Genomic DNA, 27863 nt, shown 5'->3' with positions numbered 1-27863 from the left:
TTAGAATTGCAAGCCTTACCCATTGACACAACTCAAGCCAGTAGAAATGCTCCACTGGGCTCACCTCATGATTTTTAAAATTGAGGCTACATTTAAAAATCAAGAGATATTTTTGGTTTGGACTACCTACCTTATCCAAACCAAATATTTACCGGGGTTGAGAAGTTGTTGTGCTTTTAGACAGAACTTGTGCTGTCCAGTTTTTCAGAGTCCCCACCACTCCCTATGGTCTCTCCTCTAGCTGCCATTCACTGCTTGTTTGCTGCCTTCCCAGCCCCTGCAGGCATCTGAGTGATGTCTCTGGCTTACCTAATCTCAAATGGCCTTTCTACTTCTACTATCCTATGAACTCAAAGACTACCAAATTATCTTTCCTCAGCTCAAGAGTTAATCATCAGCTTCTTCTTATGTAAATCAGAACAGGAAAGTCTTGCTCGGCAAAGTTCTCTCTCTCCCCAGTCTTGGTCTGATACTATTCTCCACCAACCCTGTGTCCTGTGTCTGCCTACTCAACATTTGTCTGCTAGCAGGAAGCCCTTTCTCGTCCCTGACCGAAGCGGCGTGGATGTCCAGGGAGTTCAGGCGGGCCAGCCAGATGAGTGGGGAGTGGGTGTACCCAAACCAGGCCCTGATCTGGGCTCTTTGGGTCCTTGCAGCTGCCACCGAGGGTGAGACACCCAGTGGGAGAGGAGGGCTCTCAGAAGGTAGGGTAAGGGGATTTCCTTACCTTGGAGAATTGACTTTGATGAAAATGAAGTTACTGCTCAGAGGTCTCTGGGGGCCCACGGAGGGCTGTGCGGTAACCTCGAGACACCTGATCTATGTCCTGCTGTTGCTGAAGGCCCAAGCTCCATAGTCTCCTCAAGCATGTGGGCAGAGCACAGAAGACCCTGGTCTTGCCCTTAGGTTGCTCATAGCCTGCGGGAGCTTGGGGAGCCCTCTGTCCTGGGCTCTGAGGAGGGGCACGAGACAGAGCCTGGGCTTCTGTAGTGCTGGCTGCCCAGGCGGGACCTTCCCTGTTAAATGACATTAGCAGAGGTAGTGCTGAGACACCTGGGTCCTGCTGAGTAAATACCTGGGCATTTAACTTTTCAAGGCTTCATATTCTTTGGACACGGAGAAGGCTGCATTCTCAGTCTCAGACCCCTGGAGGTAGATGAGCAGATTTCAGGTGGGAATTTTTATTTTCATTGCTATATATTTGTTTTCGTGTGTGTTCAAAAGCATCAAAGCACCTAACTCATCAAAACCACAGTTCCATAGATGTTATTGCTTAAGCTTCCTCTAGATAAATTTGAGGATTATTTATATATAATTTTAAGAAAAATAAATCAGTGGTCACAGAGGCGATGCTGGAAGGTATGAAAATGACCGAAGTCTAGGAAACTCTGGGCCAGAGGATTTTGTGCAGTCCTAGGATCTACAGAGCCTGGTGTGTATCATCAGTGCCCTAGGAAGGGAAAGCTGCTGTGCCCAGAAAGGGTATGGGGCCCCAGAGTAACCAGGAGAAATTTCATGGCTTGGTGCTGTGCCCCTAGGAGGAACTAAGCTGGTGCTCCGATGCCAGGGACTTCTAAGGCGGTATTAAAGGAAGCAGTGGACATAGACCCCCTGAGAAGGAATACAGATACTTCCTGTTGCACAGACTCTAGGCTGAGAAAGCGCGCCTCCCCCTTCCCTCCCCTGGGAGGAGGTCTGAGTTTGGCCTCTTCCCAGCCAGCTCCTGATTCCTCCCCGTGTGTTCCCTCAGGGCCAGCTGCTGATGCACCCGTGAGGAATACCAGGCTGGGATGGGTCCGGGGCAAGCAAGCCACTGTGCTGGGAAGCGCCATGCCTGTGAATGTGTTCCTTGGGGTCCCCTATGCTGCACCCCCTCTAGGACCCCTGCGATTTGCGAACCCGAAGCCCGCGTTGCCCTGGAATGACTTCCGAGATGCCACATCCTACCCTAACTTGTAAGATGAAGCTCGGTCCCATGGGTGGCCTGCGACCTGGGAGTGGGGGCAGAGCATGGAGGGAGAAGTACAGGTCATGCAGCCCAGTGGGAAAGGGGAGGTGGTCGGGGAGGAGAGGGGCAGGGCTGCCGTGATTTCAGTGACTGTGTGGCTCTCCGACTGGCTGATCAGTGGAGTCACCAGAGGCAGTGTTCAGAACATGCAGGTCCCCCGGGGCTTCCTTAGGAACCTCCTGCATTGGAATCTCCAGAGCTGGACCAGGGAAACTGGATCACCTGAAAGCTCTGTAGAGACTCCGAGACCAATCAGGTTTGGGAACCGCTGTGAAGGGCTTACCGAGTCTTTGGTTAGAAGGGACTGTCAAGTGTTTCCATGTGACGACTCACCCAGGCTTAGTCTCCAAGGTCAGACTGGGTTAGTACTCTAGAGGGAAGGATCACACTAGACGGACTTGAGCTCTAGCAGTCAACACTGCGCCCAGCGGTGGGATGTCCATAAACCCCTGTAGAATGACGACATGAGTGTGTCTCTGTCACACAGGGCGACAGGGAGGTAAGGGGCTCCCACTCAGTGCGCATTTTAGGGCTTAGATAGGCAACCAGTTCCCCGGTAGATTGTGGAGGGGCCTCGTGGGCTTGGTGGGAACTGAGACTTGGAAATCCTCAAGAGTCTTCTGAATCTCAGATTCTCTCGAGCCCTCATGCTGGTCACATTCCTGGCATTGGGGTCCCAGGCAGAAAGAGGACCCTGGTGCCAGGAAGCTCCCTAAGCCATGCAAGAAGACCCCATGAGGCTCAGAAGCTCAGGACACTAAGCTGGAACTCATCTGTTCATTCATTCATTCATTCATTCATTCATTCAACTCATATCCATTGAGAACCAACTTCATAACTAGCTCTCCATTAGACCCTGAAAGACACCACAGTGGGTTAGACACAGCTGCCCTCAGGAACCTGTGGACTGATAGTGGTGGCAAGGATGTAAACAATAACGACAATTAAAATATAGAGTGGCAAGGGCCACCATAAGAGACTGGAGAAGGATGCTGAGGAAGCAGAGAGAACCACCTAGCCTAGTTTTGAGGAGAGGTGAGGAATGGCTTTATTGAAAGCATGAGGCCTCAATTTCTGATAAACAGTTTACAAAGGGGCTAAAAGGCACAAAAAAACTTGTCAAGGGGGAGATTTGCAGCAAATCTATACACTATTCTATCAAAAAATAAATAACATTAATTGAGCACTTTGTAGAAATATTCCTATATACAATCTCACTTAGTCTTACTGTGTGTCAGGCTTGGTACTAGAGGCTATGAGGTACTTAAGTGACTAATACAGGGTCCTAAGCTTCTAGCTGCTCACGGTTGACTTGGAGACTACGAAAGTACTCACATACAGGTCCAGGAGAAGTTCTAGGACAGAACACAAGGTGTGCAGGGTTTTCCAAAGATGGCTGTGGTCTAGCTGGAGAAACCTCAGAAGGCTTTCTGGAGGAGCTAGCATTTGAACAAAATCTGAAAGAAAGGAAAAATCATGAGCAAGCAGATACATAGGGAGAGAGCAGTCTAGGCAAAGGGACCAGCTTGAACAAAGGCATGGATATGGGGGTCCCCCTGCACACCTACCTCAGCTGGTTCCTGGTGGAGAGGCCTGGCATGTCCTTTTGATCCCCTAGGGGCAGAAGAGAGAGCTGCCAGAGCAAAGCCCTTGATATGCCACCCAGTGTCCCATCCTCCAGTTAAGCAAATTGTTGAGCCAGCTTGAGTCTTTATATGTGTGTTGGATTATGGTGGTGGGCCTAGGTGTGGGTAGGTCCTGGGGGTTCATGGTACACTATTGTGCACAGTGTACTTTCTTACCCAGGAACCAGATCAAAGAGAATCATTGTTTGTTAGTTTTTTGTGCAACTGCTGGGGGCAGGAGGTGGGGCGGCGGGCAGGGGAGGAGTTGGGGGTAAAGGGCAGGCATGATCAACTTTGTGCCAAGAGCTCCTGTACTCATCTTCTGCTCAAGCAGAGGAGACTGCCAGGCCTCCCTGCTGTCATGAGAACTGTCCCCTCCCAGGCAGGTTTGCTGACAGCAACTCTGGGGGGTTCTCCTCCCCTTTTACAAGGTGCCTCCAGAACACGGAGTGGCTGCGCTCAGATCAACACATTCTCAAGGTGCATTACCCCAAATTCGGAGTGTCAGAAGACTGCCTGTATCTTAACATCTATGCGCCAGCCCATGCAGACACCGGCTCCAAGCTCCCCGTAAGGCTGCCTGCCATGCTTGGGGCTTCAACTAGCAGGTCCTTGGGCTAGGACCCAGGCAGAGGGGCTGGGTGTCTGGAATCAGACCCAGCTCCCTGTTGGGTCAAAGGGAAATGTCATCACTTGGCGCAGCAATAACTTTCTTAAAAGTTCTTTCTAATGATAAATTCACTTTATCTTTTCTGATTGCTCCTTTATGGGCAGTGACTTGACCTTTGATTTTTATTTTGTTTTGTTTTTCCCCTCTGTGGAGTATTTAATGGTCTGTAAACATTTAGAAAAGGCACTGCTTAAAAAGACTCTGATTTTTTTGTCGCTGTTTGGGAAATCCTTTCTTAAAGAGGATAATTGTATTCTCCAATTTTTCTGTTTGCAATGAAGACAGGTAATAATCTGAAGTATTTCATTTAAGAATATAAAAGATCCCCGTATAAGTGAATGGAAAAGGAGGTACCATTCAATTTTTAACCACACCCTTCATCACCCTCTATCCCTAACACCCCTGCAATGAGAGACATGCTCTATTGCATCCTAACAGAGTGCTGACTATGTGCCAGGCACAGTACATTATCTCATCTAACCGCAACGACAACCCAGTGGGTCAGGATTATTGGACCCATTCTACAGATGAGGAAGATGAGGCATAAACGGGGAGGGCTTAAACGACTTGCTCCATGCTCTGCACACAGTAAGTGGTAGATCCTGATGTTAAAGCTTTGTCCAGTTTTCCTTTTTCTTCAGTGGCTTTCTTGTCTTTTCCTGCCCCAAGTGTTATAGTCCCTAATATGAGCTTAAAAAAGAGAATGAAAGGGATTTATTATTAAGTACATAAATAGTAATAATACTATTTGAATAACGTTTTCTGTTTCCTGGTCCCAATTTTTCTAATTAATAAGGTTTCCACACCTCTCTTTCCTTTTTTCTTTCCTCTCTTCTCTTTGTAGGTGGGAAAAAGACCCTTTCACCGAACCAGCTTAAGCTGCTTTTGCTCTCATACATGGCTTCTGATTTCCATCTTGCTGTAGGTCACAAGTTCAATGATGTTTAGTTAAGACTTACTGAGCCCTTGACATGTACCACCATTTTTCTGTGAACCTTAGATGCAGAATCTAGTTTAAACCTCATGATAACCTCGTAAGTGAAATACGTCCATTCTTCACATCTTACAGACGAGACAACTGAGGCTCAGAGAGATTAAGTAGTTTGCCCAAGGTCACACAGCGAGGCAATGGCAGAGCTCAGAAGCAAACCGAGGCAGGCGCTCGGCTGCTAGAGCCCAGATGCTTAACCCAGGGCCTTCTTTGAAAGACAAAACGCCTGATGCTATTTAGAAGGGAAAGTGGGACTTTTATATTTCCATAAAGAAAGAAGGTCCCAACACACATAGGGCTGGGATGTGGGTGCTTGGTGGGTACTGACTGGGAAGTTCCTCTCCCTCCTTAGGTCATGGTGTGGCTCCCTGGGGGCGCCTTCCAGACTGGCTCAGCCTCCATCTTCGATGGGTCCGCCCTCGCTGCCTATGAGGATGTTCTGGTTGTGACTACCCAGTATCGGCTAGGAATGTTTGGCTTCTTCAAGTGAGTGTCCCCAAGTGATTGATACCCCTCGTCCCCAGGGGGCAGTCGTGCAGCACCCACAGGGGATTCAGTGCCCAGCATCCCAAAGAGGAATGAGCCTTCAGTGACATTGAACAAATTTGGCCCCCAATTTTTTTTAGATAATTTTAGCAACTATAACAGATAAACCTCCCAAGTCTTCATGGCCTAGAACAATAAAAATCTCTTTTCCGGTCAAGTAAAGGCCCATTGTATGTTCCTGACCGACAGACAATCTTTAGCTCAGTCAGGCACCCAGGCTCCTTCTACCTCGTGGCTCTGCCCCGGACCCTCTGCATTTGGCCAGCAGGTGGAGGTAGAGGTTAGAAGACCATGGCAGGAAGGTACTTCTGTGTCAGCCTGGAGGTGGTGCTCGTCACTTCTGTTCACACACCATTGGTCGATCTCAACCTCATGGCCACACCCAACCCAGGGATGTGGGAAGTGTGGCCCAGCTGTGTGCCTGGAAGCTGAGGACTCTGGGTGTGTGAGCAGTACAGTCTCTGCCATAGGGCCCCACCTCAAGGCTCCTCAAATGCTCCTGAGAATAATCGCTTCGTGATCTTGGCTCCCCTCCCCATTAATTGTCTACCTATCCTGGGAAATATGCCCCCTGCATGGGCCGCAGCTTCAGGCCATGGCCAGGAGTGTGGACTCTGGGGCCAGACTCACTGGGTTTGAATCCCAAATCTGCATCTTTTTTGGTCCTGGGCAAAGAATTTATCCTTTCTGTGTCCTGCTTTCCTGTCTGTGAGAAGGAGCCAATGTATCCAGCAGTACCCTTAGGGTTTACTTGCAGATTTCATTGAAGGGAAGTGGCGTGAGCTGTGGCCTCGGAGAAGTGCAGCCACCGCCCAAAAGCACTTCCCAGTAGAGAGGGGTAGGGGGTTCTGGGATAAACATCCCGGTCTCTCGATATCCCACCCCAAACCCCCAGCCAGTGTCTCCCACTGATTGCATGTAGCAGGAAGCTTGGGTGCTACAGTTCATACGGGCCAGATTTTTGGAGGAAGGGTAGAGAAGGTGGAGATGAAAACCAGAGGGGCAAAGGGAGAAAAACCGGCACCACCTACCTCATAGATTGGGAGGATTATGAGAGTGTCAACTATAAAGAGCTCAGGACAGTGTCTCTCACGGTGCTGCCACTGCTATTATTATCATCATTATTCATTGAATCACTCCGGTGCCCAGGGCGGTTCTCACTCCCTGGTGCAGACCAGTTCTCATGAGCTGGACACTTCTGGAGTTTGTGGTTTCAGGGGAGCCTAGGACTACCCTGAAGCTGCATATGGAAGGTTGTCTGTACGTTTTTCTGGGATGTGTAACTTTCCTTAGATTCTCAAACCCAAATCCCAGCAGAGGGAGAGAGCCAAGCCCCAGGCCTCCGACTCTCAGCCTTTCCCCAGCAGGAGTGGCGTTGCCCTGACATCCATTTACATACAGGCTCCGCCACCAACTCCCTGGGCTGCGGGAAGCGGACAGTGGCCCACTGAGCATTCTCATCCCGCCTCTTGCCCCTAGCACAGGGGACAAGCACGCTTTGGGGAACTGGGCCTTCATGGACCAGCTGGCCACCCTGACCTGGGTCCAGGAGAACATCGCATCCTTTGGTGGGGACCCACGCTCTGTGACCATCTTTGGCGAGTCAGCGGGAGCCATAAGTGTATCCAGCCTTGTGAGTTCTCCTCTTTGGAACTTGAATATAACTCAGTGAGGGAAGTTACAGAAATGAGGACGATGAACCACTCACACCTGATTGGGGCTTCATGTCGAACACTTGTATACACATCCTCTCCCTCCAGCCTCACACTCTGAGTTAGGTGCTCAGTCTCATTGTAAGGACAAGAGCTGTCGTCAGAGAGTTTAAACAAATCTCCCGAGATCACGGAGTGAGTGGTAATTTAAGGAAAAATCATTTATATTTGTAGAGTCGAAGCCCTGATATCCAGTTATCAGGACTGATAATTACTTATTTAATAGAAAACTCAACTAAAGCCCAAAATAACAAAGGATGCATGTAAACATTTTATTTTAACGAAAAACATAAAAGGTACATTCCTTCAGCAATAGTTTGATACGGGGAACTCATCTTTTCAGAGTCGCTCTGCTGACTGGTGGTCCTACATGGCTCTCTTGCGTCAACCACCCACAGAATTCACTGCCCTCAAATCGTGGTTTTACTTTCTTTACAGTGAGCACGCACTTAAAGACGTCTGCAGAATAGTCTCTGAATGTGGCACACTTAGAGTTTGCTGCTTCCCCCACACAGTTTACTCTTACTTTGTTTGCCCCTTTAATTTGATAGTAATATTCTTTAGCTACCCGCTTTTATCAAGGTTGTTTTCCCCCAAAACATAACTTCGTTTTGTTTTTCTTTTACACACATACTTCATTGGTTCCCATGATAATTCATTGATTATGTAATGACGATAGGAGATATAACTGACCAAACCGATTTGAAAGCAAACAGCTGACACTTGGCAAGAAATCAGTGGGAACAGAAATGCACAGAGGTGCTAGAAAATGGCCCAATGGCTCTGAGTGGACATCGGTTAACATGACATGCTAATCACAGAAACCAGTTACACAGAAGTGGGTTAGGAGAGCTTCTGCTGTATAACACGTGACTATATAGAAGGTATTTTTATCTTCAAAATAACCCTAGAAGGTGGATTATATCAACTCAGTTTTACATACACTATAACGGCCACCATTTCATGAGTGCATATTATTTAACCAAGCACTGTGCGAAGCCTTCTATATTCATTACTTCTCCTACTCCTCAAAACAGTTCTGTGATATGGGCTCAACTTTTATACTAGTTTCATAGGAGAGTAAACTGATGCTTAGAAATATTAAGCCACTTGCTCCGGGTTACCCAGCTAGGAGGTGAAGGAGCTGGTGCTCGCATGCCAGAACGTTTGACTTCAGAGTGCTTGAGAACCCGGGGCTCAGAGAGGTTAAATAACTTGACCAAAACTTCACAGCTGGTTGTCGAACCCCCAAACCAGGACTTTTTTCCTCCAAGGTGAGCGCTTTTGAGGAGGCTTCCTGGGAAGCTTTCTTTAAAGAAGGGATGGGTGGTGTGTGTGAATGCCGAGGAGCCCCTGGATAACTTTCGCTGGGTCTCCTGTGTTCTCTTTCCAGATTCTGTCCCCCCTGGCTAATGGCTTATTCCACAAAGCCATCATGGAGAGTGGAGTGGCCATCATCCCTTACCTGAAGGCCCCTGACGATGAGAGAAATGAGGATGTAGGTATATTGTTAACACCTCTCCAGCTTCCTTGCCTCGATCAGGAGAGAATGCTGTCAGGTGTCAATAGACCATATGCTTTGTTGTCCCTACTGATCATGGCCAGAGAATCTGATGCTAGCCCAGGGTGAATCTTGTTTCTCCATGGAAGGCCTTGTTCAGTAGGAAATGGGTCCAGGTACACAGTGCAATGCTGCTGGTGCCCGTGAGTGTGTGTGTATGTGTATGTATGTGTGAGTCTGTGTGTAAATGTATTTGTGACCGTTCTTACATCTTATCCATTATTCTTTGATTGTGATGTATAACTCAGTTGCCTGTATTATATACAGCTCATCTCCTGTACCTACTCTATTCCACCAAGGATACTTTGATAAGAAAGGTTCTGAGGCTGTTTACAGCTCAGTAGGAAATAACACTGTGACTTATTAATATTGTCTGGCATGAGAGTGTGAGGAGGAGGTGAGACATATGCTCTAGATATTTGTCATTTGTCATCTCGTCTTGGCACTCTACCAGATAGCGAGGACCTGGAGACCAAGGTCTCTTTATCTTTCATGTCCCAGCATAATGTCTGGTGTATATTAGGCAACTATAAATGTTTGCTGAATGAATGAGTTCACAAATGAGCTGATTCGGTCAATGAATATTAATTAAACACGAAGCTGTGGAGCCACCTCCTGGGTATTATTCACGTTAGTGGTGCATTTTCTTCAACACCTTATAGAAAATAACAGCATACACCAAGAGCAGAAACAGAGTTTTAATATTGCAAAAACACCCTCACTACAGAGGGAAAATTGATGTTGGTAACATGATATATCAAGCTACTTTCAGTGTGTGCATATATTTATTCATTCGCCACACACATACCGAGTACCCCTTGTTTACCCAGCTGTGTGTTAGGACCTGCGAGTTTGTAAGTGGAGAAGCCATGTACTACCTTAAGAAGACTATAATTGTTTCGTGAGAAGGATTTTTAACCTGGACTCCACGGATGTGCTTGGGAGGTGGTCCTTGACCTCCTGCAATTGTGTACAGACTCAGTATATGTCGCAATTTCCCGAGGAGAGAGTCTGGAGCTTTCACTGGAATCTCAGAGCATCCGTGAATCTCAGAAGATTAAGGAGCATCCCATTCAAGGGACAAGTTCTACACATGTGGAAAGTTTAGTGACAGGGCAAGAAGGTGTTTAGCAAACGGGTGGGTGGAGATCAGAGGAGGAAGAGATTCATAGGGGCTGCAACAGTCTGAAAGGACATTCTAGAGAAGGTGGGACTTGGGCCTTAAAGAATAAGTGAAACCGATGTAGAGACAGAAAAAAGACATTCAGGGCATTCCAGGCTGAGGATGCAGCTGACAAACTGGGACTCTGAGATCGGGTCATACCTCAACAGACAGTTAAGGAGTTTGCAAAGCTGCTCCTCACTTTTGGGGACTTTTGGCTCTCTTTGTCACCCCAGAGTTGGGCTCCTGGGCTCTGTGGGGCCTAGTGCCAGTGAAGACAACATTACAGGACTGGGACATCACAATGGAGCCTGTGACTAGTTCTTTTGACTCTTTCCCATGGCCACAGGCTGACGAATCCCCACCCTCAGCTCCAGTGATTGCTAAAGATGACAAAGAGGGTCAAGAATAAGTGAAACTGGTGTAGAGACAAAAAAAAGACATTACTCTCTTAAGAATGATACAGTGCCAAGCTGACCTCAGTGTCCATTCTGCCACAGCTCCATAGGACTGGGGAGAGGCAGAGGGCTGGGCTTCGTGCATGAAGGACCAGCCCGTGGCTGGATCGAGGACTCTTTGCAACTTTTGTTTTCCTGGAGGCTCTCAGCACTGTGTTCTGATTTGGTCCTTCTCTGGAAATAGTTGCAGATGGTTGCGAATATCTGCGGTTGCAGCGTGGCGGACTCCGAGGCCCTGCTGCAGTGCCTGAGGACAAAATCCTCCACGGAGTTGCTAGGCATAAACCAGGTGAAGCAGGAGGAGAGGTTTGGGGGCCAGGGGGGCAGGCCTTTGGAATGGAGGAGTGGTAGCCAAATCCTGCCACTCTCTTATTTGTTTTAGCATAGGGCTTAGAAAGATGGGGGCTGGGGAATCATAGTAATGGCTGCAAAATTGTGGAACATAGAACCCTTATAGGCAATTTAAGGAACTTTATGGGCCAGGGGTGCCTGCTTAGCCTAGAGGAGATCCAGCAAAATACAAATTACAAAAGTTGTCTCTAAGTCATTAAAGATATCTGGCTGGGAAGGGAGACCAAACTTGTTCTACATGCCCCAGAAGCTAAAATTAAGGTCAAGAGTTGGAAGTCCTCTTAGGATGCCATTGTGGCTTGGTATGATCAAGAACTTTCTAAAAACTCAGTTGTCAGAAAAGGGATCTGCTCCTTTAGAAGGCAGGGAGATACCCACCCCTGTAGGTATGCAAGCAGAGTCCAGATGACTGCTGACAGATTTCCATCACTGGATGATTCATTGAACTGGATGATCTTGTATGTCCCTTTCGCTCTTCTAATAGTCCTTGGAAGAGCAAGGTCAAATGCCAACAGTTGTTAAACAGTTATTTGGCATGGATTAAGGATCTGCCATGAGCTCTCCTGGACTCCAAGATGTGGATAACAAGTCCTTGACCTGATGTCGGGCAAAAGCTCTTTTGTGTGCTCCCTCCTACCACCACTCCCTAACAGGAACCCAAAAATACAACACAAAACAAAACAAAAACCATCAATAGAGCCAGGCGTTCCTTCCTGAGACCCAAGAGCTACCCAGCCAGATCCAAGACACAGTGGTGAGGAAGACATCTCAGGAAGATGCTCATATGAACCCTGCTACCCTCGCCATCTCTGCCCAATGCATTTGGCCAGTGGCTCCCACACTTGAACTTCAGAATCACCTGGAGGATTTAGTTGGCTGAACTGTATCCCCAAAGTTCCATGTTCAGTACATCTGGGGTGGGGCCTGAGAATTTGCATTTCTGACAAATTCCCTGGTGATGCTGATGCTGCTGGTCCGGGAGCCACACTCGGAGAACCACCATCCTAGGCTACAATTTTTTTTAGGTAGATACTATTATTATCCCCGATTAGCAGATGAGGAAACTAAGGCACAGAGAATTTGAGCCCCATTGCCAAAGGAAGTGGCAGGGTTGGCCAGCCAGCACAGATGTTTTGGAATGGGCCATGTGTGGTTTATTTTTCCTTTCTTTATGAATTTTGCTTGAGTATGTTGGCTCAGGTTGGCTAGGGTTTGGGGACAGCAGATTTGGTGAACAGAGACAGTGTCTGATTTTTCTATTCTTGTTTCAGAAAACCAAGTCTTTCACTCGAGTGGTTGATGGTTTTTTCTTTCCTGATGAGCCTCTAAAACTATTGACTCGAAAAACATTTAATTCAATTCCTTCTATCATCGGAGTCAATAACCACGAGTGTGGCTTCCTGCTGCCCATGGTAAGAATTCTGGCTGCGCCTCCTGTGGCTCCTTGAACAGTGAGGCACAGTGAGACATTCCTGTAGATGACACCAAGCATTGTGAGCGATGAAGCCCATCGGTCAGGTATACAGTGGTCATCTTTCATCTCTCTGAAGGAGGGTACCTGAGAGTTGGGGTCAGCTGTAGCAAGTTGCACCCTGCTCTTCGTATAGTTCTATGTCATAAGAAACAATTCTATGAAACACTAAGCTAGGAGGAGACCCATTTGAGATTTGTTCAAAGCATTACCAATGGCTGTTTCAAATAAGCACAGTTACTCCTTCAAAGATGAAATCCGTGTAGATTTGAAAACTTCAGGCCTTTACGCTTTCACACCCAGCCTCAGTTCTGGCACTCGGGTTTCCAAGAATGCTCTCTAAGCTTGTGCAAGTTGCAAAATCATTGAGTCACTTCATTCATTCAACAAGAATGAACTGAGCATTTACTCTGTGCCCTAAGCTCTTATAAAAACCGAGCATTTAATAGCGAACGAGTCCATGGGTCCAGCTTTCCGCCAGCTTACATTCTCCAGGGGAGAGACAGATGGAATGCAAGTTTGGAAGGACGGTTCCAGTGAGCGATAAGTGCTGTGAAGGATATAAACGGGGTGGAGAAGGCTTCTTTAGGCAGGAGGAAGTGTGGCTGTGCAAAGCTTCTCCAAGGAAGGATCATCTGAGCCGAGGCCTGAATGCTGAAAAGGAGCCACGATCTCTTGACCTCGTGTTTTGAGAAGACCCTCCATGTTCGAAATAAACCTTTATCTGTCCTCGGAAGAGTGGAGTACTCAGATTCAGAGTGCCATCAAAGCTCATTGATGTAGGCCAACCTCCTCCTCTCAAGCTGGGGGAAACGAGGTTATGAAACACATAGGTCTGTCGCATTACAAGACTCGTTGGTGGCCACAAATCCCAGCTCCTGAACAGACAGAGAGGGTTCTTAGTAGTTAGAATATACTTGCAGATAACTTGAATGACTCCGGGGATTCCCTCAGATTCCAAGAGACGGATACGTTTAAATATCTACCTCAGTGATTCTTTAACCTTGATATTTTCAGCAGAAAATGTACCAGGGAAATTCATTTGACAAGTGAATAGTATTTATGCCCCCTCTTTCTTAAACCATAACATTGGCCAGGGCAAGGTCATTTCATAAATAATTACTCGTAGCTCTCACTATGTACGAAGCAGAGCCCATGTCCTTACCCACCTCACTGGCCGCCGGCCAAGTGCTGGCTTCTCAGAGGCCCTGATTGCAGAGTCTTTAGAAGGAGACCAGTAATCCACTGGTTTCAAGATTCTCTGGCCTCTCTTTGATCTTGGTGTCAAAGCCAAGTCATGGTCTGTATTAGTTTGCTAGGGCTGCCATAACTAATCACAGACCTGGGGGCTTAAACAACAGGAATTCATGGTCTCACAGTTCTGGAGGCTGAGAAGTTCAAGATCAAGGTGCTAGCCAGTTTGGTTTCTTCTGAGGCCTCCCTCCTCGGCTTGCAGGTGGCCACCTTCTCGCAGTGTCCTCACATGGTCTTTTCCCCGTGTGCACACATCCCTGGTGTCCCTCTGAGTGTCTGTATTTCCTCCTCTTTTAAGGACATCAGTCAGTTGGATTAGGGCCCAACCTAATGGCCTCATTTTAACTTAATCACCTCTTTAGAAACCTGTCTCCACACACAGTCACATTCTGAGGTCTTGGGGTTAGGGCTTCAGTATGGGAATTTGGTGGGGGACGCAACTCAGCCCACAACACGGCCTTTTCACAGGGCAGCCACTCAGGTCCCACAGGACTACAGGGATGACAGGGAATGGCTACGTTTTATCAAATGTGAAAAGAAGAAATTTTGTTGCTTAACTCACTCACTGAGGCTGCTCCTACATAGGGTCCCCTGGGGGCCGAAAGATTTCCTGTTCCTCTCAGCCTCCCATCTGACAGGAGGGTGCTTGGGCCCTCAGAGACACCGGTCTCCCTTCTGATGACGTGATGTGCTGACGAAGTACTCTGCTTCTCTCCACAGAAGGAGATTCCTGAGATTTTCGGAGACTCCAACAAGTCTCTCGCCCTGCACTTGATACACACAATCCTGGTGAGTGAGCTTGGGCAACTGTGACTCTCGTAGAGTCATTTAACAAACCTCCCTGGATCACACTCAGGGGTGGGAGCTGGCAATATAGATGTTCCTCATTCATTCATTTATTCAATAGATCTTTTAGGTGGAGTTCCATAGTCCCTTATCCACAAACTCAAAATCCGAAGTACTCTGAAAACCCAGAGGCTTTTTGTAATCTACATGGCAGCCAAACTTGACCTAGACTGATACAGCCATTAGTTTTTATTATTCCCACACTTTCATTCTCTTTATCTCATTATTCATAATGAAGGGGCCACCGTGCTGCTTCCCCGGCATGTTACATAATATGCAGCATACGTACTGAATTACCGATCTACAACCTGAAAAGTTCTGAGTTCTGAAACTCACCTGAAACTAGGGACTCGTGTTTACTACCTGCCAGTACATACTGTACAGGGATCTAGCAATACCGAGGACCATTATTTAACCATTTATTCATTTACTCCTTGCACAAATACATCCTGGACATGAGGATTAGAGATGGATTTCTTTCCATGCTTCTTTCCTTCCTTCTTTCCTTTCCTTCCTTCCTTCCTCCTTCCTTCCTTCCTTCCTTCCTTCCTTCCTTCCTTCCTTCCTCCTTCCTTCCTTCCTTCCTTCCTTCCTTCCTTCCTTCCTTCTTTCCTTCCTTCCTTCCTTCCTTTTCCCCCTAAACATTTATTCAGTGTGTATTCTGTACCAGGTTTGTTCCATTCATTTATTCATTGAACAAATGTCTATTGAGAGTCCACATGCCCTTAGGCACTGGGGCACAGTGATAAGCATGCACCACCACCAGCACCACCAGCACCACCCCGCACTTGAGGAACCTGTAGACTTTTAGGGTAGACGGATATGACAAGCAACTTCAGTGCATGGCTATACAAATCAGGGCAGAGGGGTGTCCGAGAGAGACCCTGAGGCGCCCACAGGAGGGAGCAGGTGGCTCCCTCCTGGAAGCATTTTGGAGAATGAGTTAGGTTTGTCTGGCTGATGGAGGAGCAGGAGCGAGAGGAGCCAGAAGACCAAGAGGACCAGTTAGGAGCAGAAAAGCATGAAGAGCTCAAAGTGGTTGGCTGTAGCAGGGAAGGGCGTGTGCGGCTTTTAAGTGAGACGGATAGAATATCAAGTTCATCCCAGGGGCTGGGAACAAAGGGCGACGTGATTCCACATCCATTAGAGGCAGGGGACCCCTCAGGCCCTAAGGCTCAGAAGCAATGTTGGCTGAGTCTTGGCTGCCCGGTGATGAGTTGAGACCAAGGTTTGAGAGATATTTAACATAGGTCAGGCCGTGGAACCTCTCAGACTGGTAGGAGATGGCCTCACGCAGGAGGAGACCATTGATCTGGGTCTTGGGCATTTTAAGAGGAGAAGGCATCTGAGCCAGGTCCCGGGGTTGGGAAGAAGGGTGTGCAGGAAGGTGCAGGAGGACTGTGAGGGTGGGCGTGAGTCTCTCCTAGGGCCCAGTAGCGGGGCAGGAAGTGCTTTTCAAACAGTTAGTTGTTCCCTGCTGCAGATGGCACAGCCTTGCTCCAGAACCGAGGGGTCTGCCCTGTGACTGCCCTGGTGGGGTTCTCCACAGGCTCCACACAGCATCTGTACCCACCTTAGATCCCTCGAGCTTTGAGGGGTCTGCTGGACATATGGTCCAAGAAGGGCAGGGCACTTGCACCACAGCCCAGGCTTGCTACGGAGCGCTCAATTGCTCTGGGCCCAATTGAAAGCAGGCGGGCTTCGGAGGCCCCGAGGCAAGTCTGAGCAGTGCTGGCTGATATGATACATGGCACCTCCAAATTGCACAGAAACCTGTGAAGGGCTTTACCTCTGTCTTAGATCAGGAGTTTGAGGTGCAACAATGTGTCCCAGCATTCCCTGGAGCATCAGATCCCTGCCAGGAACAGCACCTACGTGACAGACCCGAACCTTCATGAATTTAGTTTCCACCCTCCGGTGTTTGTGCCGGGGTCTAGTTGAGGGATCGCATACTAAGAGATGGCCTGGTGTCAGGTCATAGCGAGGAGGGGACCCCCTGCCGAAGGACTTGGCGATGGTCTCCGGGGACCGACGGAACTGAAGGCCTGCTCCATGCCAGGCAGCGTGCTCTTCTGTTTGCTTCTCACGTCACCCTCTGAGCAACCCATTTTTCACAGACGAGGGAACTCCCGGGGACTAGTTTAGATCAAATAGCAAAGGCCCAGAGGCGTTGCTGGTGCCAGGAGCAGGGCCAGCCTCATGGGTGTGCATCTTCGTGCTCAGAAGGGTCCTACGGTTGGCTGAATGTCCTGTTGTCACTATCTTGAATACTTTTCATTTTTGAACGAGAGGCCCCACATTTTCACTTGGCACTGGGCCCTGCAAATGATATAGCCAGTTCAGCCCAGGGGTGGCTGTTTCTGAAACATTTCGGAGCCACGTGTGTACTATAATTAAGAGCATGGGATTTAGATGCAAATAGACTTGTGAAAGAATCATGGTTCCACCTGTTTAGACAAAGCACTTAACCTCTCTGGGTCTCAGTTGCTTATTCTGTAACATGGGGCTACTTTTGACATCACAGAGTTGCCATGTGGATTAAACGAGACAACGCATGTGAAGCACTCGGAATCGAGCCTGCGCAGGCAGATGCTTAATTTGTTGGCTGTTGTCACTGACCCAGATCTCCTGTGCCTGTGATTTTTTACAGCACACGCCTCCCCAGTATTTACGCCTTCTGGTTGATGAATACTTCTACAACAAGCACTCCCTGGTTGAAATACGAAACAGGTTTCTCGACTTGCTTGGAGATATGTTCTTTGTGGTCCCGGGGCTGGTCACAGCTCAGTATCACAGAGGTGAGTCTCTTAGCATCCTCACCCACTCCCTGCAGGGCCACAGCCCAGCAAGGCCAGTGGCTGCAGGGATCCTTGTGGCCTGCTGACTGGCCACCTGCTCCTCCCTTCTGTTCCCTCACTGAGAGAGACCTCCCAAGGGTGTCTGAGATATAACCCTGCGCACTGACCTTTGCAAGTCCCCTGCCTTTCAGGGTTCAGGAATGTTGATCAGTTCTTGTTTCTGTTCTTTTCCCTGCTTCAGGACGATGTAGAAAATTCCCACATCCCCATGATTTTCTGGGGCCAGTGTTCCAGAGTATAGATGTAAAAAAATCTCAACAAAGTACTAGAAAACTGAATCTAGCAGCATATTGAAAGGAATATGTACACTGTGATCTAGAAATTTATCTTAGGAATGTAAGGATGGTTCATCCTATGAAAATCAATCAATAATATACCATATTAAGAAAATAAAGGAAAAAACACAGGAGTATCTTTATATATACAGAAAAAGCATTTGACGAAAGCCAACACACGTTCATGATGAAAAACTCAACAAACCGGGAATAGAAGGGAACTTGCTCAACCTGATAATGGGCTTCTTTGAATAACCCACAGCTTCTGTCTTACTTAATGGTGAAAGACTGAAAACTTTACCCCTAAGATCAGGATCAGATGTCATCTCTCACCACTAATGTTTAACCTTGTACTAGAATGCTAGTCAAGACAATTAGACAAGATAAAGAAATTAAAAGGAAACCAAATTGGAAAGAAAGAGGGAAAACTATCCCTACTCACAGATGACATAATCTTATATATAGAAAATTCTAAAGAATTCACACACACCAAAAAAACCTATAAAAGCAAATAAATACATTCAGCAAAGTTTCAGGATACAAGATCAGTATACAGAAGTCGATTTTATTTCTACACACTAGCAATGAATGTTTCAAAAATGAAGTTAAGAAAACAATGTCATTTATAATAGCATCAAAAAGAATTAAATAGTTAGGAATAAAATACTTGGGAGATACAAGGCCTGTATAGTGAAAACTATAAAACATTGTTGGAAGAAATTAAAGAATAAATAGGAAGACAGCCTGTGTTGATAGATTGGAAGACTTAGTATTATAAAGATGGCAATAATCCCTAAATTCAATGCAATCTCTATCAAAATGCCAATCTCCTTTTTTTGAAGAAATGGACAAGGTCATCCTAAAATTCATTTGGAATTTCAAGGAAGCCAAAACAACCAATGTAATCTTGAAGAAAAAAAAAAAAAAGAACAGAGTTAGAAGACTAACGCTTCCTAATTTCAAAACTCACTTACTACAAAGCAATAATAATCAAGACAATGCAGAACTGGCACAGGTTAGACATACAGATCAGTGAGACAAAACTGAAAATCAAGAAATAAACCTATATATCTGTGGTCTATTGTTTCAACAAGGCTGCCAAGACCATTCAATGGGGGAAAGAATAGTCTTTTCAACAAATGGTGATGGGGCCATTGGATGACACCTGCAAAAGAGTGAACTTGGACCCTCCCCTCACACTGGAAACCAAAATTAACTCAAAATGGTTCAAAGACCTAAATATAAGAGCCACAATCATAAACCTCTTAGAAGAAAGCATAGGGGCAAATTTCAATGACCTCAGATTTGGCAGTGGAGTCTTATATATAACACAAAAGCATAAATTAAAAAAGAAAAAAATAGATAAGTTGGACCTAATCAAAATTAAAAACTATTCTATATCAAAGGACAACATATAACCGATAGAATGGGAGAAAATCGTTGCAAATCACATATCTGATAAGGGTCTATTAATCAGAATTTATAAAGAACTCTTAACAACAGCAACAAAAACCAAACAACTCCACTCAAAAATGAGCAAAGGTTCAAATGAACATTTCTCCAAAGAAGACACACAAATGGCTAATAAACACGTGAGAAAATGCTCAACATTGTTAGTCATGAGGGAAATGCTAATCGTAACCACAGCGAGGTACCACTTCGCAGCCACGAGGGTGGCTGTAGTAAAAGAACAAACAACGGAACAGAAACAAAAACGGAAAGTAACAGTGCTATGGAGAATGTGGAGGAACGAGCCCTCATCTGCTGCTGGCAGAGACGTAAAATGGTGTGCTCGTTGCGGAGAGCAGTTTGGCAGTTCCTCAAAATGTTACACGTAGAATTACCACATAACCCAAGCAGTTCCACAACTGGGGATGGATATACCCAAGATGACTGAAAACAAAAATTGTACGTAAATATTCATAGCAGCCTTATTCAGAGTAGCTGAAAAGTGGTAACAACTCAAATGTCCATCAACGGATGGATGAATAAACAACACAAAATGTGGTCTATCCACACCATGGATTATTCTTTGACCATAAAAAGAAATGAAGTACTGATGCATACTACAATAGAGATGAACCTTAAAAACGTTATGCTAAATGAAAGAAGCCAGACACCAAAATAGTATGTATTGTGTTGTTCCATTTATGCAGAGGCCAAACATAGGCGAAATAAAAACATTGTGTCTTGGTAGATGACTAGAAGGAGACACAAGGGAACTTTCTGGGGTGATGGTTACATGTCCTGACTAGGGCGGTGGTTACATGCATGTGGCTACATTTGAAAAAACTTATGTCAAACCGTATGCTTCCAGTCTGTGCTTTTTATTGTCCATAAATGACACTACAATTAAAAGACAAAATGAGAGAAGAGGAAGCAGAGATAATGAGTATAAGGCAACTGTACTGTGGGGTTTTTCTAGAAGGGAGTTAGAGGAATGAGCCAGTGACTGAAGGGGAAGGTGAGACCAAGACTATATATGTTCGTGTGTGCCCATGTGTGTGCTCATGCATTTGTATGTGTGTGCATGCATATGTTTGTGTGTGCACATGTATGTTTGTATGTGTGCTTTAAGGGGAGACTTCGTAAGCATGTTTGCAATGATCCCATAGAGAAAAAAATAAGTTTGTTCTGTTTGTCTCCAGGCAGTTAAACTGGGGCCAATGAGAAGTCATCACAGGAGGTAGATCTTGGATTGGTGCGAAGGGCTTTTTTTTAGTAGAACTCTTGACCTTTCAGGCTGCCCTGAGGGGTGTGAGTTCTCTGTCATCAGGGCCTCTGGAGCAGGCCTCAAATGAGGGAGAGGGAAGTTAGCTCCATTCGAGTCACCTCTTGTCTCTGGGCTGCCCCACCCGTTGGTTCTTGAATCCAGGATTAGATGGGTAGGGAGGCAGGAACAGTCTCGCCTCCCCTGCCTGCATGCCTGGCCTGGACCCTTTTCTACATCTCCGCAGATGCTGGTGCACCCATTTACTTCTACGAGTTCCAGCACCGGCCCCAGTGCTTTAAGGACACAAAGCCAGCCTTCGTCAAAGCCGATCATTCTGATGAAATTCGCTTTGTCTTCGGAGGCGCCTTCCTCAAGGGTGACGTTGTCATGTTCGGTAAGGAAGAGGAAGCTGCCTTGGGCTCCTGCGCTTGCAGGAACGTGAGCGTGCGGGAGCTGAGGGGAACACACGACTCCCCACTGTTAGCACCAAGCCCCTCAACTGCCCCAAAGCTGCAGGAGAACCCGGAGGACTGGTTTTCATTTGCTTATTTAATCTATGGTTTACAAACATGACCTTCCCCTGGAAAATGCCCCCCTCTCCACTTGTATTTTTAGAAACTAAGATGAAAATGAGCTGCCAAGTTTGCTTGATGAATGTTTCTCTTTGCTTATGGAGGTGGGCACTGGGGGACTCTCGTGCAATCTAATCTTTTAAAAGATGAGAACCACTTTCTCACATCTCTCTGCCTGCAGGACTCACCCTTCCTGCCCTTTTCAGAACTCTCCCATGGGGCTACCACCCAGGGCTTTAAAAGGCAAGGACCTCATTTTTCATAATTTCAGCCCAAAGTGGTCCAGATACAGGTGATCTAATGTAAATGCGTGTGAACTGTTATCAGTGAGGTTAGCTCATTTATTCCTGAATTAATGGCCTGTTCAGTGCCCGAAAGAATAAGCCAATCAGATGAGGTTATCAATAAAAATAAAAGTTATAGGAACTACACACAGGAGATATCACTACAATATTTTGTTTAAAAAATAGTGCAATATAGGCTCTTAACCAGTGCATGCTGGCCTCTCGAAGGTAAGGACAGAATCTCTCATACAGAGTGTATCTGGGCACTGCGGTTCATTCGTTGCTTCGTTTATTCTTATAACACAGATAACAGAACTACCTCCTAGGTTGTCATGAGGGTTACATGAAATAATTCTCATAAGCACACAGTTATTGCTTAATAAATGTTTTTATTATCGTTACTCGGCAACCATTACTGAGTATTTGATGTACTGTTTGATGTACAGTATAGTATTACTGTAGTATTTGATGGCCACATGGACTCTCCAGATTGGAAAAAAATGAATGACACGTGTCAAGGGGTAAATTTCCTGATATCTAAAGAGCTCCTAAAATCGTAGAGAAAAGGAACAACTGAGTCAAAAGCTGGGTAACAGATATAGAAAGTTTATGGAAAAGGAAACAAAAAAAATCTTTTAAGCAGGAAAATCCACTCAACTTCACTCACAACAAAAAGACTACAAACTAACCTTGACTGAGGAATCATTTTTCATTGGTCAAGTTTGGGAAGAACAATACGTTTTAAATTACTATTTGAGCAGGTATGGAGAAACAGACAACTTTACAAATCAATGGAAAACTACAAAAATTTGAAGTACTTATAGCACTTAGCAATTCAACGTCTGGGATTTTTTGTGCTGTTATGCTTCCACATATGCAAACATAGATGTGCCCCCTAAAGCATTGCTTTTGCCAGCAAAAGTTTGGAAATAATGTAAAGATCCATTAATAGAGCACTGGATACACTAATGGTGTATTTATATATAATTGCATATAACTCTATATAGAGAACGTTAAATGGCAAAAAAAAAAAAAAAAAAAAAGGAAGCTCTATAGGCGACACTGTAGAACTATGTCCTACATGGAATTTTAGCCAAAAAGGAACATGCTGAATATATGTCCATTATGCTACTATGTCTGTAAAAACATGGTCACATAAACTCTTGTACACGTCTAGCAGCCTTCAGAGGGCACTCGAGAAGCTGGTAGCGATGGTCGCCTCTGAGGCTGGTAGCCGTGGAGAGAAGAAATGAGAGGGAAACGGATCTCCATGAGATGCTCTTTCTGTATTTTGGATTTTGTACTTTGAGCAAGTATTATTTTTTCAAATCAAGAGATACAATAATCAGTTGAGAGAGAGACAGAGAGACAGAGAGGCGACCCCTCTCGCTCTAAGAAACTTGCCGCCTCGTGGGAAAGCCTGGGAGAACATCAGGTAGACAAGGAAGGCGTGTGTTTGGACTCCGCCATGTGGAAGCCGTGACCCTGGGCGTGAGCCTCAGTATCTGCAAATGCAACATAAGTAAAATGGCTTGGGAGGCTGGTGAGGATCCAGCCGGAAGAGAGATGTGAGAGAGTCATCAAAGGGTGAGACGTCTTGGGCGTCTGGCATTCATTGTGCGAGCCGAGTTTTGTGATTATCCTCCTCAGAAGGAGCCACAGAAGAGGAGAAACTGCTGAGCAGGAAGATGATGAGATACTGGGCCAACTTTGCTCGGACCGGGTAAGTAAACCTCCGGGACACCCCCGCCACAAACCGGGTGTTCAAGGATGAAAATCTCACCGCTGCCTCTGCTCTCACTCCCAGGGACCCTAATGGGGAAGGCCTGCCTCTGTGGCCAGCCTACAATCACACGGAGCAGTACCTGCAGCTGGGTTTGAACCTGAGTGTGGGACAGAGACTCAAGGAGATGGAGGTGGCGTTTTGGACGAAGACTGTCCCCCTGATAATGTCCACTTCCGGAGTGCTCCCTGGTCCTCTTTCCTCCTTAATCTTTCTTTCTCTGCTCTTACCTTTTTTTCTCGCTTTTGCTCCTTGAGAAGTTATCTTTGTGTGATTTTGTTTTTTCCTTCTCCTTCTGCAATTTCTCCCACATTCATTGGCTTCATTCTGTTTTTAGCTGCTTTATGGAATGAGCTGTTTTAGCTGATCTTTTACTGACTTGGGGATGGATGATCCTTAGGAAATTCTTTTCAGTATCAAGAAATGCACTTGGCCTTAAAGACTACCAGATTTCTTCGATAAATCTTCAAGAGGGCTGGCCTATTAGTTGGTATAATAATGATCTTGTTATGCCTATGAAATAAAATCAGAACGTAAAATATGTACAGGAATAGAATTTAATTCTGGGCCGAAAACTCTAGCCCCAACCCCATTATCTAAGAGGAAGTGGACTGTCTATCAGAGAATGTATCTGTGTGCGTTATCTGAAATCTGAGCCCCCAACCGCAATCCAGGCAGGTTTCAGCCACCGGCCAAGCCTGATGTCCTGAACATCACTGGCTTGGACTGGCTTCCTTCTCTGGCTCAGAGATGAGGGGGAGGGAGGCAAGCCAGAGAGCTTCCTTCCCAGCCATGGAAACCAGACGTCCTCCAAGGTCAGGAACCCAGAAGTCAAACCCCAGGCAGCAAGTTCAGGTCAGAGACACCAAGGAGAAAAGATATGTCCCTGATGAGGTCCAGACTAATCCATCATCTCATAAGCAAACAGACAGTAAGCCATGATTCACACAAGTGAATATCTGATGATGTAAAAGTTCACTCGGCAAAGCAAGGTGTTTTAAGAAAGCGTAACAGGAGAACTTTATTTAGATGGAAGTCTTAGGAAGTTGTCTCTGGAGAAATAACGTTGATAATAAGAAGGATGAATTAGAGTTAACCAGATGATAGGTGGGGAGGTCGTATATACCATCATTCAAAGGCTGCGCTTTTACTTTTTAGAGCCTCTAAAAAGTATAGTCTCTATTATATCTTGATATAATTGACCCGGGTAATTCATTTTCCTCTGTGATGGCCCCAACATTACACATGAGGTACATAGGATAGGAGGGTTTCTGAGATGGCAGTAACTTAGGATTTATCTGGGTCAGGGACCTCTAACTATAGCTGGAATGTGGCCCCAGAGGTGATTTGTTTAGCCATCACAATGTCAAATGATGTTTTGGGATTAGTTTCCAACTAATTTTAATGTAGGGGAATTTCACATTAAAAGCCATGTTTTCAACTTAGAGGGGAAAAAAAAGAAAAACACAGAAAGAAGAAGATCTGGCAACAGGCAACGTTAGACCTGTATTCTCACGTGGTAACCAGGGCTTCTGACAGTCCATACTACACTTTCGTGCATCTTAGAAGGTATTCTTTCCTCAAAACCCTGTACAGACATCTTCCAGGAAACTGTCATTGATAAATATCTATGTCTGTGAGGTGAAGGACACCACCTCTGACATCGTGCCCTTGTGCAGCACACAACCTGCACAGCTGTTCTCAGTGACCCCGGTAGAGCAATCTGCAGGAGCTGAGCACTGGCCACCCCCTTACAAAGGCACAAGCTCTCAACTCGCCACAGGCCTCACTATTCCCCTTAGGCTTGTGCCTGGCCCGTTTCACTCACAGACATCATCTGACCCCTGCGGGTGCTTAAATTTAGACCCCCAACCTCTCATTTTATAGTAATCGGTGGGGAGGCAAAGGAGTCCCCTAAGATCCCTCAGTGAGTTAGCAGCAGATCAAAACTGGGCCTTGAGTCTCTTGTCTTTCCTGCCAGGCTACCTACCTCCCTCAGCAGATGGTCCTAGGCTATCTCTGGTCTGGGTGTTTGTGGAAAGGGCAGATCAGTGATACTCAGGCCACTTTATGACTCTAGGAAGAGGGACTGAGCCACACGCAAGCAAACTGGAACTTCAGTTGCCTCCGCGGCTGCAGAAGGCTAATTTCTACATTGATATTTGACTAAACTAACAGCTTGAAAACACCACTCAACTCATTTTTTAAAATACTATCATGTGAAATAACATGACACATATTATTTATGTACTTCACGCAGTCCCAGAATCCTCAAATGCGTGGTTCTAATTTTGGTAGGTATCTTGCAAGAGACAGAATATTTAAAGTCATCCAGATACAAAGTCCTCTTTTTGTTCCTGTCCGTGTGCAGTTGATGTATTATTGAGTGAGTTAAAGGTGATATATGAATGCCCTTTGGCACCCTGCTGTCTTCGTTTAACTCAGAGTTTTCTATTAGGGGTATAATTAGGGGACTCGCTGGGAGGGCTTTCCCAAAATTCCAATACCCAGGTCATACCCCAGTCCACCCGAAGCAGAATCTTCTTGTCTGGGACCTGAAAAATCAATCTTTGCAATTTTTAGGTATTCAATGCATAACCCTGATTAAGAACTGCTGAGTGTGGATAGCATGGTATTTGTGTTTTCCAAGTTGCTAGAGGATCTTTTTAAAAATCAGCTTTCGTCTCTGCCTGATATGGATACATGACAATCTCTCTAGCCTTTAGCCCGCTCCTGCACATTTGTGGGCATAATTTGTAGAGCGACTTTGAGAATAAGTACTTTTAGCTTTTAAAATTATTTCTGGTGTCTGGATTTGCAAGAGAAGGCGGGCAGGGTCCAAGGCAGTGCCCTTTTTAAATTACTCCTTTTCTATAAATTCACTTCCCTGAAGTGTCACGTCACTTCATACTCATCAGCGCGACATATTTCACAGTCATCTCTGCTTTTTCATCATTGTAAAAATCTAAACCACTTAATTTCTTTCTCATTGTAAATTAAACACTTATTATTATTATTTTTTTTTTACAGAAAATCTTTCCCCACACCAAACAATCTTAGGCCTGAATCACTAAATCAAACCCAAACAAAACTCCAGAGACAAACCAAATGTTTTCCCCTGTGAATTTCCTAATGTCCAGCAGAGGGCAGCATCATAAAAGGAGAAAAATGCTTCTCTCCCCTCTGAGGTGCTTGTAATACTGTAGAGCTGGAAGGAAAAGAAAACCAATCAAAACAGTTAAATTACAACCAATACTATTTATCCTTATCCCTTTTCCCTGTAACATTTGGAAAAGGGAAAAGTACAATTCTTTACCTAAAAAGTTTGACTGCAATGACTTAATTGTCAGGCAGAGCAGAGGCTGGGGCCAACAGCTTTTTTCTCTCCTAATGTTTGTTCTTCTTCATCAAGTCCCTAGAAGCCCACCTCAGAAGGCCACGGAGGAGCCCCTTCTCCTCTGGCCCCCTGTTCCTTCCTCTTCCTTCAATGATGCTTTGGACTCTGGACCTTTCTGTCTAACCCCAAAGCCCAATTCTTCTCCCTCTCAGCCTCAGGCCCCCTTGGCTGCAAGTCAAGGTTTTTCCCTGGGCAGATGTGGGGAGAGAGTGGGAGGTGAGCTCACCCCTGCACCTGGGAAGCTGCCCTAACTGGCATTGCCCAGGTAACAAGATGAACCTCTCTTCTCACAGCCGAGACAGACCTATTGGGTCAGAGCCCTGTGTTCTGCTGAAAGTTTGTGTTAAGAGTGCACCTCATTTTATTCCTTGAGGAGGGAGGAACGCGAGAGGAAAACCTACCTTGTCACTTGATTGTGTCAAAATCCAAACGATTCCTTGCTGTGCTCCATAGACAGGATGGAGCTCAAGTTGGGACTTAAAAGATGGACAGGAGGATAAAGGCCATCAAAGCTGTGGGGGAAGCTCGACCATGGATGCACAGTGGTGGCCAGAGGCCAACCGAGAGGGTGGCATGGCTACTGTTGGCAAGGTTGCTGGAGCACACCGTGGAGGCCTAAAGGAATGGCTTTGAACCTGGACCTGCAGGAAATAGATTTCTTTCTTTACAGAAGGATGATTGATAAAAGGTGAATTTATCTATACATCTAGCTGTCTGTCCATCTGTCCGTCCATCCATCCATCCATCTATCAACTATCTGGGCCCCTTTATATAATTAAATTTGAAACTCTATTTACTTCCTGGACTTTTCATATACAAGAGCCAACATAGTAAATATATGCTTTAGGTAAGTTTAAGTAGAATTTCTGTTAGTACATATGATAGGGTACTAATTAAAATAATTGCACATCGACTATTTCTATTCTATTCTATTCCTATAACTTACATAGTCTTCAGTAATTTTATCTCTAACGATCTTGTCTCCTCTCTAGGATAATAAGTTCTTAAGACCTGGTATACATTTTTAAGTTTTCAACTGAATAGATCTTACATATAAGAAAGTATAAGTATATATCGTGTAATATAATGTGTAATATATTAATATATAATATATAGTGTGTCTTGATGAATTTTCACTGATTGATTGTGCTTGTGTAACCAGCACCCAGAGCAAGGCACAGGAGATGATAAGCATCTGGAAACCATCTCGAGCTCAGTTCCAGGCCCTGCCCAGTGCGGTCCACCCACAATGGTAACTGACTTCTAGCAGCATGCTGTCATTTTTCTGGGTGCTGTGCTTCGTATACACTGAATCGTGTACTCTTG

At 45.8% G+C, this 27863-nt stretch overlaps 1 protein-coding gene across 4 annotated transcripts; it reads left to right on the top strand.

Moving 5' to 3' along the window:
• Positions 1 to 470: 470 nt before the first annotated feature.
• Positions 471 to 27863, top strand: CES5A (carboxylesterase 5A). Of its 4 annotated transcripts, XM_039880910.1 has the most exons (14): positions 471 to 668; positions 1751 to 1955; positions 4065 to 4203; positions 5647 to 5780; positions 7320 to 7473; positions 8946 to 9050; positions 10918 to 11022; positions 12356 to 12496; positions 14530 to 14598; positions 17306 to 17453; positions 20746 to 20895; positions 23008 to 23080; positions 23165 to 23273; positions 27700 to 27863. In XM_039880910.1, the coding sequence occupies exons 1-14, from the start codon at positions 566 to 568 to the stop codon at positions 27802 to 27804; spliced, it is 1740 nt and encodes a 579-aa protein (XP_039736844.1). In that variant the 5' UTR covers positions 471 to 565; the 3' UTR covers positions 27805 to 27863. The 4 variants fall into 4 exon arrangements, with proteins under 4 accessions (XP_039736844.1, XP_039736845.1, XP_039736846.1 ...); XM_039880911.1 differs by lacking the exon at positions 27700 to 27863 and having other exon boundaries at positions 4065 to 4113; positions 23165 to 23769; XM_039880912.1 differs by lacking the exon at positions 27700 to 27863 and having other exon boundaries at positions 471 to 704; positions 23165 to 23769.

Source organism: Pteropus medius, unplaced genomic scaffold (assembly GCF_902729225.1).
Source record: "Pteropus medius unplaced genomic scaffold, Ma_sr-lr_union100, whole genome shotgun sequence".
Taxonomy (NCBI): Eukaryota; Metazoa; Chordata; class Mammalia; order Chiroptera; family Pteropodidae; genus Pteropus; species Pteropus medius.
Note: the sequence above shows the minus strand (reverse complement) of the source record. Positions and strands in the feature narration are given on the sequence as shown.